The sequence below is a fragment of the Pogoniulus pusillus genome, chromosome 39 (genome assembly GCF_015220805.1).
Source record: "Pogoniulus pusillus isolate bPogPus1 chromosome 39, bPogPus1.pri, whole genome shotgun sequence".
Taxonomy (NCBI): Eukaryota; Metazoa; Chordata; class Aves; order Piciformes; family Lybiidae; genus Pogoniulus; species Pogoniulus pusillus.
This window is the reverse complement of record NC_087302.1, coordinates 5,998,427-6,012,066: the sequence shown is the minus strand read 5'-3', so window position 1 is coordinate 6,012,066 and position 13,640 is coordinate 5,998,427. Positions and strand designations below refer to the sequence as shown.

General features: G+C 53.0%; 1 protein-coding gene across 1 annotated transcript; it reads left to right on the top strand.

Annotated features, from left to right (window-relative positions):
• Positions 1-3,500: 3,500 nt before the first annotated feature.
• Positions 3,501-8,827, top strand: GUCA1A (guanylate cyclase activator 1A). Its single transcript, XM_064173709.1, has 4 exons — positions 3,501-3,698; positions 6,289-6,438; positions 7,189-7,279; positions 8,502-8,827. The coding sequence occupies exons 1-4, from the start codon at positions 3,501-3,503 to the stop codon at positions 8,660-8,662; spliced, it is 600 nt and encodes a 199-aa protein (XP_064029779.1). The 3' UTR covers positions 8,663-8,827.
• The last annotated feature ends 4,813 nt before the right edge of the window (positions 8,828-13,640 follow it).

Below are 13,640 nucleotides of genomic sequence, written 5' to 3'. Positions count from 1 at the left end.
CCTAACCAGCTTGTCCTGCCAGCTCTTGCCAGCTGCTCACACAGAGGCACTGGGTGTCAGCAGTGCAAGGCATGGCATGGGGGGGGTGTGCACCCACCCAACTCATCTGCACAAACCTGGAAAGGTTTCATCATCACCTTCACCTTCAGTTGAGCCTAAATTCTGATCCTTCTCTAACAGGACATCATCTCTTGGTTGTTGGTTGTAGCCAGGTGGGGTTGGTCTCTTTGCTCTTTGAGGCACTTAGTGCCATGGTCTGGTTGATTGGGTAGAGCTGGGTGCTAGGTTGGACTCAGTGAGCTTTGAGGTCTCTTCTAACCTGCTTGATTCTGTGATTCTCTGATTCTTCTCCCAGGCAAGCAGCAACAGAACAAGGGGACACAGCCTCAAGTTGTGCCAGGGGAAGTCTAGGCTGGATGTTGTTAGGAAGTTGTTGGCAGAGAGAGTGATTGGCACTGGAATGGGCTGCCCAGGGAGGTGGTGGAGTGGCTGTGCCTGGAGGTGTTGCAGCCAAGCCTGGCTGGGGCACTTAGTGCCATGGTCTGGTTGGTTGGGCAGGGCTGGGTGCTAGGCTGGCCTGGATGATCTTGGAGCTCTCTTCCAATCTGGTTGATGCTATTATTCTCTCATTAGGCTGCCCCAGACACAAGAAAAGGGTTGCTTGTGGTGCATGGAGAAGCTCATTTCATTTGTGACACTCAGCACTGAGATGGTAGCTGGAGCTGAAATTGAGGTGTCACATCCCTGCAGCTCTTCTCCAGCAGGCTCTGGAGAACAGGAGGCAGCATGTCATAGATTCATAGGATGGGTTAGTTTGGAGGGGACCTTAAAAGTGATTCCAGTATCTGAAAGGGGCTACAAGAGGACTGGGGAAGGACTATTTACAAGGTGGTGTAATGACAGGATGAGGAGGAATGGGTTTGAAGTGGCAGAGGGGAGATTGAAAGTGGATGTTAGGAAGTTGTTTGCAGTGAGGGTGGTGAGAGACTGGCACAGGTTGCCCAGGGAGGTTGTGGAGCACAGAAGCACCCAATGTGATCAAAGATTCTGTGCTCCACAACCTCCCTGGAAGTGTTCAGGACCAAGTTGGATGAGGTCTTGAGCAACCTGTTCTAGTGGGAGGTGTCCCTGCCTATGGCAGGGGCTTGGAACTGGCTGAGCTTTGAGCTCCCTTCCAACCTAACCCATTCTATGATCCTATCTAAGATCTAAACAATCTAGGAGGTTCCTAGAAACCATTTCATTCACAGATTCATTCATAGAATGCCAGATTGGAAGGGACCTGAGGGATTATCCATCCCCACCCTTCTGCTGCCAGTCAGCCCTCACCGCTGCAGCTTCAGGAGGGGCTGTGCCAGCAGTGGGTCAGGCCCGGGGCACCCACTCTGAAGGCTGGTGCTGTGCACAAGGGGGGGGACCTGTGCCCACTGCTGCTGCTGAGTGCAGGATTAGCACATCCAATTAAAGCTCCTCAGCCTAATTCCTTTTTCATAACCCCTGTCATGCCACCTGCTTTAGCAGAGCTGCTCCCAGCTTTGCATCAGGGCGGAAGCTCTGCACCATGTGAAAGTTTGGCTCTTGGTCTTACAGCTGCCAGAGAAGGTGTTGGAGGGCAGACTCTGTGGGCAGAGATCCAGCACTCCCATCCATTCCATTTCTGCCCCATGTTACTTCTTGGGAATGCACATTTTTATCTCTCCATCCTCCTCTGAATGCTGTCAGAGTGAAACCAGCCTCGGGGGTGGTCATCTTTGCCTGGCAGGGAGGTGGTAGAGTTGATGGAAGAGGCATTGAGGAGGGGGAGTTTAGACTGGAGGTTGGGAAGAAATTCTTTAGAGTGAGGGTGGTGAGACACTGGCACAGGTTGCCCAGGGAGGTCATAAAATCATTCAGGTTCAAAAAGACCTTTGGGATCATCAGGTCAAATCATTGACCTTACTCTACAAAGTTCACCCCTAAACCATATATCCCCAAGCACCACATTTAAATGACCTTGAATCACATCCAGGGATGGTGACTCCACCACCTCCTTGGGCAGCCTGCTCCAAGGTCTGACCACTCAGTCTGAAAACATCCCTGAACATTACTCTGTTTTCATGTCTCTGTGTGAGGGAAGTGGCTGGGGAGGTGTTGAAGCCAAACCTGGCTGGGACACTTAGTGCCATGGTCTGGTTGATTGGCCAGGGCTGGGTGCTAGGTTGGCCTGGATGAGCTTGGAGCTCTCTTCCAACCTGGCTGATTCTATGATTCATTGGGCCTGATGAGATCTATGATTTGTCCTGCAATTGATGGAGTTAAATCCAAGCAGGCAGGACAGATCCCTGCCACGTGCCATGTTTGTGAAAGAAAGACCCACACGGCAGGACCAGAGACACCACACAGCAGGACCCAGCAGCTGGGTAGGGAGGGAGATGCCTGGGAGAAGATGATCACAGCCTCTGGTGCCTGCATTTAAGGCACCTGAAGCTTTACCATTCAAAGCAACGATTCTGTGGTTGTCTTCCCACACCAAACTTAGCTCAGGGAGCATCTCTTGTAGGAGCTGGAATGGTGATTCCCACACTCTGAGAGTGCAAACAGATTGGAGATGAGGGAGAAATTCTTTAGAGTGAGGGTGGTGAGACACTGGCAGAGGTTGCCCAGGGAGGTTGTGGAGCACAGAATCACCCAATGTGATCAAAGATCACATTGGGTGATTCTGTGCTCCACAACCTCCCTAGAGGTGTTCAAGACCAGGCTGGATGAGGCTTTGAGCAACCTGGGCTGGTGAGAGGTGTCCCTGCCTATAGCAGAGGGAGATTCAAACTCTTGAATGTCCCTTCCAACCCAAACCATTCTATGAACTTCAGGCTCAAACTGACAGCTCCATCTGGAAATCCTCTGGACAGAGCAAGACCAAGAGATGCCCAAAAAGCCAGGAGCAGCACAGAGACTCCCCAGTGGCTTTTTCTCTCTTCATACTCTGACTCGTATTCAAAAGTCACTGCTCAAGTGGCCCCCACACAAAATCATTGATGAAGTGGATTAGGAGATTACATCATCAGAGAGAAAATTCCACCCTCTTAATCTGCTGCTGGCTCTGTAATCTGCAAGACTTTCCCATTTTACCTCCTTTCTATTTTAACTCTGAACTCTTAATGCCCAGCGTGAGTCCATCACACCCCCACCCCGAGCCTCATTGGCCAGGGAGGGATTTGCTGGGTACTTAAATATCACCCTCCTGCCCCTAAGAGGGTTTTGTGCTTTTGAATCTCCCTAGGAGAGGTGCCTTTTGCATCCACCACCCCCCAGCTGGGACAACTTGCTCCTGACATTGCGATCCCTGCAGTGCTGCCACGTTTGGACTTTAAAGGCAAGCAGCAGCATTGAAAAGAAGCCTCAAACTGCAGACACCAGCCCCTTTTTGGGGTGTTTTCTGGTTTAGTTTTGGTGGTGGTGGTGGTGGTTTTTGGTGTTTGGCTTTTTTTCTGGCTGCAAAGTGAGCAGCACTCGGTGCAAGGATGGGGAACATGGATGGGAAGTCCGTGGAGGAGCTGAGCACTACCGAGTGCCACCAATGGTACAAGAAGTTCATGACTGAGTGTCCTTCTGGCCAGCTCACCCTCTATGAGTTCAAGCAGTTTTTTGGCTTGAAAAACCTGAGCCCATCAGCAAACAAATACGTTGAGCAAATGTTTGAGACGTTTGACTTTAACAAGGTAAATATTGTCCTTTCCCTGCGCCGGGCTCCCTGCGCCATCACGTGTGGTGGCTTCGGGTCTGGGCAGCAGAGGTGTGGGGCTGAGGCTGGGTGGGTTGGTTCTCCTTGCCCTCATGGACTGTAAAAAGTCAGGTGTGTGAGCTACAAAAGAAAGTCAGCAGAGATTCTTTGCCTGCTGACTGCTCTAGGAGTAAAGTGGAGCACTCCCAGGCAGGCTATTTTAGTTCTGGATGCTTCAGAGTGGGGGTTACCTGGCAGGCTGTGATCCCCCTAGAATGGAGTGCCCTGGCTGCTGGAATAGGTTGCCCAGGGAGGTGGTGGAGTCATCATGCCTGGAGGTGTTCAAGAAATGTGTAGGCCTGGCACTCAGGGGCATGTTGGAGGATGAAGTTCTTCAGCAGGAAGGTGATGAGGCTGGAACAGGTTGCCCAGGGAGGCTGTGGCTGCCTCCTCTCTGGAAGTGTTCAAGGGCAGGCTGGATGGGGCCTTGAGCAACCAAGTCTGGCTGAGAAGTGTTCCTGCCCATGGCAGGGAGGTTGGAGTAGATGGTTGGACTGAGAGAGTCATTGGCCACTGGAATGGGCTGCCCGGGGAGGTGGTGGAGTCGCCGTCCCTGGAGCTCTTCAAGGCAGGACTGGACGTGGCACTTGGTGCCATGGTCTGGCCTTGAGCTCCGTGGTAAAGGGTTGGACTTGATGATCTGTGAGGTCTCTTCCAATCCTAATAATACTGTGATACTGTGATACTGTGATACTGTGATACTGTGATTTATGGTTTGGACTGGATGATCTTGGAGGTCTCTTCCAACCTGGTTGATTCTACGGTTCTATGATCCTGTGACCTCTAAAGGTCCTTTCCAACCTAATCTATGTTTCAGTGGCCACAGTGGTGTTGGGTTGGTGGTGGGACTGGATGAGCTTAGAGGTCTTTTCCAACCCAACCAAGTCTATGAGTCTCTGGTTAGTGCTTGCATAGTGATTGCTGTGCCAGTGAGGATGGGGTGAGCAGCAGACAAGCAGAGCTGCAGGGGCAGCTCTCAAGGCAGGTGGTGTGGGCTGAGCTGTGGTTCCTGCCTGGAGCAGGCTGCCTGTGCCCCAGTGCTCATCAGAAATGGATTAGAGTCCATTGGGGTTGTCACCTCTGCTCAGCTCTGTGTGATAAGGAGCTCAGGCTCTTTGTTCCCCCAGGCAGGTTTTGCACCTTGGGCTGTGGCTGAGCCTGACTTCAGCAGTCCTGGAGCTCCTGCCCATGCTGGGAATGCTGTTTGCCCAGCTCAGGAGCTGTGCCAGAGAAGCAGATGAATGTTCTGTCTCCAGGAGGAAACAGCATCCTCTGCTGCTTGCAAATGCCTTGAAACTGCATTGTATGTGAGAGGAGAAATGTCAGGAGAAGTTTGATGTCAGCCCAGAGGGCTTCCCACTGAAAATAAAGCAACTTAGGCTCCAGATCCTTCAGGAGCTCTGTTTGTGCCTTGAGCTTTACCTGTTTGGATGCACACATGGAAAGGGAAGCGATGCCCAGGAAATCCCACTGGGAATGGGGCTCAGTGGCTGTTTATAGCTAATCTGGCTCTCAGGACAAGGGGATAGAGCAGATGATCCCTTCCTGAACCCTCCCCATGGCATGCTGGCTTTGTTCATTGACTAATGTCTTGCTCCCTCTTAAAGGCTCTCTGTGGTTTCCAGCCCTGGTCCCCAGCAGGTAGCATTTCCTTTGCAGGCTGCTTTCTGTCTCAAAGGTTTGTGCCATCAGAGTGCTCGGTGGTGAGCACCACGTCCTGCAGCCGTGGCTGTCACCAGGCAGTGTCTGGAGGCAGGGTGGTGGTGGTGGCACAGGAGCTCAGCCCGGCACAGCCCTGTGCTGATGCCATGCCCCTGGCTGGAATGCTGCTTGTGTACCCAGCTGAATGTCTCTATCACCGTGGTGGACAAACACCTCGGAGGAAAGTCAAAGATAAAACTGTTTGTGCTTCTGCTGTGACAAAAGTGCAGTAGGTACCCAAATGGCAGGGGGACAGAGCAGCTGCTGCCCCTGCTGGGGTCATTCCTGAGCCCCTTCTTCTCCTTGGCATGCAAGACCTGTCTCCCTCCGCAGCAGCAGCAAAGAGCTGTAGGTGTGTGCAGACAGGAGGTGAGGTAATCCATTGGGCTTCATCTGCATAAAGCTCTTCCTCTTTGACCTCTGAATTACCACCACTTTGCATGAAGAGGTTCCTGCAGCACAGGGCAGCTTCCCAGGCCTGGTCAGTGCCCAGGCCAGGCACACACTGACTCCGTTGGTTATCAGCACAAAAGGGCTCTGCATGGAATCATGGAATCATGGAGTCACTGAGCCATGGAGCCATTTTGGTTGGGAAAGCCCTTTAAGATTGAGCCCAGCCACAGTTGGATGTGGAGCTCTCACCATAGAGTCCATTCTGGTGGGCATGCAGGAGTTCATAGGACCATGAAGGTTGGAAAAGGCTCCTCAAGTCCAACCCCCACCCTCCCCAGGTCTCTGCTCTCAGGGTGGTGGCCAGGAAAGTGACCAGGAAAATGACTGACTGCCTGGCTTTTAGTCTCATCTAGCTTCTGAACTTCTCCTTTCAGGATGGCTACATAGACTTCATGGAGTACGTGGCAGCTCTGAGTCTGGTGCTGAAAGGGAAGGTGGATCAGAAGCTGCGGTGGTATTTCAAGCTCTACGACGTGGATGGGAATGGCTGCATTGACCGGGGAGAGCTGCTCAACATCATCAAAGTGAGTGGGCTCAGCTGCTCCCATTCCTACCACAGCTGATGTCATAAGGTGCAGGCAGGCAGAGAGCTTGTGAAAGGAATGTTGCAACAGGAATATTCCGACAGAGAGGTTCTAAGAGGAGTATTCCAACAGGAATATTCCAAGGAGAAAGGCTGTAAGAGGAATATCCCAACCCAAAAGGACAACTCCCTGGTAAATTAGTAGGCACTGGCCAAACCTGCTGCTTGTCCTCTGCCAGTCCTCCCACCAGGCTGCCCATCCTGGCTGGACCTGTCTGGAACAGCCCATGGGTGCACCTGCATGGCCCAACAGGCAGCAACCCCTGGACTCCTCACTGCAGGTTGTTTAACCACGTCCACCAAAACCCAGCTGGGATAAGCACTCGAGTTTAATCTAAGGCTTGGCAGAGGTGAAGGGCTCCTGGCTTACCCCAGCATGCCCACTTAATCTCTTAATGCATCCATTGCCTTCTGCAGTGCCTTTAATCTCCAGTTTTCAGAGAGGACCTATCCCTTCCAGAACCTGGAGCACCTTGGGCTAGTGGGAGGTGTCCCTGTCCATGGCAGGGGGTTGGAACTAGAAGATCTGTAAGGTCCCTTCCAACCCAACTCACTGAATGAATCCATGGAAGCTAACTGCCTGCAGAAGAGTTTGGCCTCTCGTGTCCTGTCACTTGGCCATCTGGACCAAGGGACACACGAATCTGCACCATGCTCAGGAGCTGCCCCCTGTGTGCTCCTTTCCCCCCAGGCTATCCGAGCCATCAACCGCTGCAACGAGACGATGACGGCTGAGGAGTTCACCAACATGGTGTTTGACAAGATTGACATCAATGGAGATGGTGAGGAGCTTCCCTCCCCACAGTGCCAGCTCTGCTCCTGCTCCCCCCTCGCAAGCACTGAAATGTTAAGGTTGGAAAAGACCTCCAAGGTCATCGAGTCCAACCATCAACCCAAGGTCACCATTAAACCGTAAAGGGAGGTTCTTCTTCCCCTGTACTCAGCACTGGTCAGGCCACACCTTGAGTACTGTGTCCAGTTCTGGGCCCCTCAATTCAAGAAAGATGATGAGGTGCTGGAGCATGTCCAGAGAAGGGCAAAGCAGCTGGTGAGGGGCCTGGAGCACAAATCCTATGAGGAGAGGTTGAGGGAACTGGGCCTGTTTAGCCTGGAGAAGAGGAGGCTCAGGGGTGATCTTATTGCTGTCTACAACTACCTGAAGGGGCATTGTAGCCAGGTGGGGGTTGGCCTCTTCTCCCAGGCAACCAGCAATAGAACAAGGGGACACAGTCTCAAGTTGTGGCAGGGTAGGTCTAGGCTGGATATTAGGAAGAAGTTCTTCACAGAGAGAGTGATTGGCATTGGAATGGGCTGCCCAGGGAGGTGGTGGAGGCACCGAACATGGGGGTCTTCAAGAAAAGCCTGGATAAGGCATTTAGTGCCATGGTCTGGTTGATTGGTTAGGGCTGGGTGCTAGGTTGGACTGGATGATCTTGGAGGTCTCTTCCAACCTGCTTGATTCTATGATTCTATGATTCTATGATTAAACCATGTCTCCAAGTGCCATGGTTTTTTGAACATCTTCAGGGATGGAGACTCCACCACCTCCCTGGGCAGCCAATCCCTGACCACTCCTTCAGTCAACCTCAACCTCCTCTGGTGCAACTTGAGGCAATTTCCTCTCATTGCTAAACAACTCCACTTGCCACAGCCACTCCTCACCAGACCTGTTCTCCAGACCCTTCGCCGGCTTTGTTGCCCTTCTCTGGACACAGGGCAGAGCAATTCCAGATGCCAGAGATCCCAAAACACCAGGACACAGGGACAGCTGGTGAAGGGTGGCTCTGTGTGAAGGTTTAGCTCCTCATCCCCTCCATGGGCTGCAGCCAGCTCAAGGGGACACTGCAAACTGCCTCTCATGACACAGGCAAGGTGGGGATCTGCAGAGGCTTCAGCTGTGATGAGGTTTGGGGCATACAGACCTGGGACCCCATTATATAGTGGTGCAAGTCCTGGGGGGCTGCTCCGAGGTGCAGGAGTTCAAACCTCTTTTCTGCCCCACAGGTGAGCTCTCCCTGGAGGAGTTCATGGAGGGTGTGCAGAAGGATGAAGTGCTGCTGGACATCCTCACCCGCAGCCTGGACCTGACCCACATCGTCCGCTTGATCCAGAACGATGGCAAGAACCCACACGAGCCCGGGCAGGAGGCAGGGGATGCCCAATAGGCTCCTGGGCACCTTCTCATCATCTCCACCTTTCCCCCCCGCGTTATTAAGACGAATCAGACTGTGGCTGTGGGAGCTGTGGAGCTGTTCCAGCACCGATATCACCAGCAATAGACTATCCTGCTAGTGCAGGGACCAGGATCTGCTCCAGAGGTGCTGCTCCTCTGGCAGAGGGTTCAGGGGGAGCCCAGGGCTCAGCAAGCACTGCCCTGGCCCTGCCTGGCACAGCTGGTGAGAGGACAGGCTGCTGTGAAGAAGGGGTGCTGGGATGGTGAATCGTCACGCTGGCAGCACACACCTGCTGCTGGGACTGCCGTGGGGCCTCTGGGTATGGCAAGAGAGAACACAGCAAGGAGAGCAGCCTCGGGGAGGCTGAGTTCTGAGAGCAGCCTCGGGGAGACAGACTGAGTTCTGAGAGCAGCCTCAGAATTCACCCCGGGCAGTGGCCAACACCAGCACCTGCACTGGGGCTGAACCCCAGGGCTGCCCAGCCCCCGGTCCTGGTGAGAAGGGGACCCCAAAGGACACATGTACAAAACCCAGGGAGCTGACCTGCACCTTCTCTTCCCATAGCTGTTTCCAGAGCAGGAGATGGGCAGGTTGGGTCCTTGGTTCTCTGATCTGTTACCATTCACTCAGCAACCACTAGCGGCAATGCCAGACCCAAGCCCCTGTGGGCTAGAGACCGGGGAGTGGAGAACGCAGTCACTTCGGCTCGTCTAAACGCACTGAACCCGCAGAACGGTGCCTTTCTTCCACCAACTCTCTGAACTTTAAGGGCATTTTCTCCTTGAGCTATCTGGAAGGGCTGTGTTAAACCCAGAGCAGCCAGCCGAGGGGGCAGAGCTCTGCGTGTTTGGAGGAAGATTCCTGCAGTCTTATCAGCTGTGCAACAAACCGAAACCCTCCGTGGCAGCCTTGAACGCCAGCAGGTTTTAACCGCAACAGCAGCAAAGCTTCTGGGTGCAGCTGGCAGGGGAGCGCTGCTAGAGAGGGGCCAGACACAGCGCCCACACCACCAGCATCCCAAGCAGGCAACGGGCACCACCACGGCACTGCGGGCTCAAGGACTGTCCCTTCCTCCCCGTGTCGCTCCTGACTGTAGCACCCCGGGCACGGCGACCTCCTCTGCAGGCGGCAGGCAGCCGTGGCAGGAGCGGGGCTGCAGCCAGGAGCCAGCACACGCACAAGGGAGGCTGCAGGGCAGCAGCTGAGCCCCCGCGCCCGGCCGCGGCTGAGCCTCGGCTGCTCCTCCCGGGGAGTCTCCTCAGCTGATGGGAGCAAGCTGCAGGCGGGGGGTGGTGGTAAGGGACAGCAGGGATGGTTTCTTGCCTAGCTGAAGGACTCTCTTACTTAGCACCGGATGCTTGCAAGTCATAAGCAACTTTCTGGCCATTTTCCTGCCTGTCTTTTTCGTTTGACAGTGTTTTACCTGGAAGCTTTTGTACTTCCAACCTTCTAGTGAACTAATAAAGATATTTTATGAGATTATGTCAGGTTCTGCTTTGTCTCTTTCAATCACTCATCCTTGTTTCCAGCAGCACCTTTGGTTTGGCTTCATTGCAAGAGTTCTGCAAGAAGAGCACAGGCAAGGGCAGAGGTTTGATGTCTTTTGCTTTCCTGCTCTTTGCTTCTGGTGCTTTCAGAAGCAGCCTGGAAAAAGGCTGCTCTGGCTGCTCACATCCCATGGCTGCTGCCTGCTCTTCTGGCCTGCCCTGCACCGAGCAGCACAGCTCAGTGCCCAGCTTGCTTTAGCCAAACCTCAGCCCTGGCTAGCCCTACAACTCACTCTTGTAGAGCTCTACTTCACCTGCATTACTCAGCACCTCCTGCCCCCTGGGCCACATCTAGCAGCCCCATAGCTGCCTCCTGCCTCCTGGGCCACGTCTAGCAGCCCCATAGCTGCCTCCTGCCTCCTGGGCCACATCTAGCAGCCCCATAGCTGCCTCCTGCCCCTGTTTTCCACCTAGACAGACAGCAAGTGCAGGATGCATGGACACAGCCCTGCTGCCTGCCCCTGACAGCCTGGTTCGGGCTCTAGGGTTGTTGGGCAGCCACAGAAACCAAGGGCCAGAGAGGAACCTGTTGATGGTCCATCCTGTCCAGCCACCCCACTTACACCAGTGTGAGACAGAGCAGGCTGCAAACATCTCATCAGAGCCAGGCCGAGCTGTTTACTCAGTGTGCAATGCTTCTCCTTGCAGCAACCCCAACTCCCCCACAAAAACAAATGCCCATCACAAAACTCACTGTGCTTCATCTTTGCAGCAGCAGTGAGGAGGGAGCAGAGCTCAGCATGGGCTTTCTTGCACCCATCCCTTCCACAGAGACACGTTCAGCCCTGCCACTGCCTCCTCTAGCTCCTCTCTCCTCTGCAAGCCCAAGAAGCTGGAAGCAGCAGCCCCCACAAGCCCTGTTTCTATGTGTGAAGGCAAAGTCATTCCAAAAGGGCTGGCCCAGAACTGCTGCCCAGCCCAAGGCACTTCTCACACCTCAGCGTCTCTCTCCAGGATGTTTGTTCAGCCTCTAAGAAAGCAAATTAAAAATAATTAAAAACTAATATTGTGACTCCTTCTGCCCTAACTCAGGCATTATTAATTCCCTTCCAAATGGTGGTGGCAGCCACAGATGCTTTGCTCACCGCTGTGACAGTCTCACTGGTGAATGAGAGGCAGCTCCCAGCTCTGCCTCCACTGACCTGGGGCAGGTCCCTAGGACAGTTGCAGCCACACTAAAACCACCCAGGGAGCGACTTTTGGCAGCACCACAGCATTTATCCCAGTGGGGGTTAGGTGCCAAAATACCACCAGTGCACAGCTGGCCTTAGAGGGATGCAGAAATCATGGAGTCATGGACTGCCCAAGGTTGGGAAGGGTCTTAGGGGGACTCTGCACCAGAGCAGGGCTACTCTGGCTGCCAGGTGCATCTGCTGCAGCTCTCTGTGAGGCAAAGAAATGACACAAACCAGATTCAGCCAAGATCCTTTATCCCCAGGGGATGAGGCTGCTCCACAGCACAGCTCTGGTGTCCCTGTGTCAGGCAGCAGAGCCCAGAGCACCATTAGATACCCTTAAAGACCCTACAGTTAAGGTCTGTAGGAGTAGCACAGAGGCTTTAAAGGTGATGTGTTTAAGATACTCGCTAAACTTGTGAGGTGCACTTGCCAAGGGGAGGGCAGAGAGAAAAGGGGAAAGAGAAGTTGAGAGGGGAGAGAGAAGAGGGGAGGGAAGAGAGAAGTTGGGAGAGGAGGGGAGTGGAGGAGAGGAGAGGAGAGGAGAGGAGAGGAGAGGAGAGGAGAGGAGAGGAGAGGAGAGGAGAGGAGAGGAGAGGAGAAGAGAAGAGAAGAGAAGAGAAGAGAAGAGAAGAGAAGAGAAGAGAAGAGAAGAGAAGAGAAGAGAAGAGAAGAGAAGAGAAGAGAAGAGAAGAGAAGAGAAGAGAAGAGAAGAGAAGAGAAGAGAAGAGAAGAGAAGAGAAGAGAAGAGAAGAGAGAAGAGGAGAAAGGGAGAAGAGAGGAGGAAGAAGAGAGGAAGAAGAAGAGGGGAAGAGGAGGAGGAGAAGGAGGAGTATGCACTTTTCAGAGTATTTTGGGATGTGATGCCTCCTTGGCTCCTGTTCCCTGGTGCCTCTCCCCAGTAGCCCCTTTCAGCTACAGCCTCACCTTCAGCTTTCTAATCTGATTATTCCACCTTCAGTCCCACCCAACCTGAGGGGCATCAGACGTCAGAGCAGATGGCAGAAGCTCAGCAGCACCTCCTGACATTTGTCTTTTCCAAGCCATCCTGCTTCCCAATTTAGACCCCAAAAGAAATCCGATCAGGCAAATCCAATTGCAGCTGGGCTGTAAGTCTGGAAAAATGGATTATGCAAAGGGCCTGACATCAGTGGCTTGATGTGAGTGTCGAGCTGAGTTTGGGAGGAGATCAAAGAGCTTACACCAATGGATTTAAAAATAGGACTAAAGCACCTTGACAAAAGATTACACGACTGATAAGAGGAAGGATTTTCCACTGGGTGATGCCAGCACTGACACAAGCATTGCCCACCTTGTGCCTAGGGCTGTCTGGGCCAGAGAAAGTGGAACTTTGAACCCTAAAATTCTTTGAGGTTCCTGTTTCAGTCCTGACAGGGTTAAAACCCAAGGCCTGTCAGGTTGCAGCACTGTCAGCCCATTTTGTGAGCGCCTCTTTCAAATCCCATTATGAATTAAATTGTTTCTAATCATTCACCTCTGCTTCTCTCCTTCATCATGCAGAAGTTAAACACCAGAAGCTTCTTTTGCTGCCAGCATCACCATCTCTGCCTTCTATTTGTCTTACCCAGATTGGCTGCCCCACTTAACACCTCCTTTAAGTTCATTATGTCTTAAAAGTCTTTGGCCAGACCACTCAGGTGCTCACACAAGCCTCAGCCTTCATTCTAAGCGATAAAAGAAAACTCTCCGAGCCAGGTGGAATTTTCATAGATAAATCTTTATTAAATCCATGTTACAAAACCTCCTCCAGCAGCCACCCAAGTGCTCGGTGCTAGGATGCCCTCTACCACCCCAGCTGAGGACTGCCGCTGCAGGGACATGCAACATCTCCTTCCACGCCTCACCAGGCGAGCAGAGCAAGAGTTTAAAGCACTGAAGTGAACCTGCAGTGTGCAGCTACAGCAACTAAACATCCACTTAGCTGTGCAAGAAGCAGAGTGTGTTGTGTTGGTTGAGATGCTGAGGGGTCAGGAATTCAGAAGATTGTGGTTTAGGTTGGAAGGGACCTCAGAGATCATCCAGTTCCAACCCCCCTGCCACAGGCAGGGACACCTCCCACTAGAACAGCTCCGAATGAGAGATCTGAGTCCTCCACTGCAAATATTTGTCCACAGGTTTGAAAAAGTCATAGAATGGTTGGAAGGGACCTCCAAAGGTCACCCAGACCACCCCCCCTGCAGTCAGCAGGGACACCCTCCACTAGATCAGGTTGCTTAGAACCTTGAA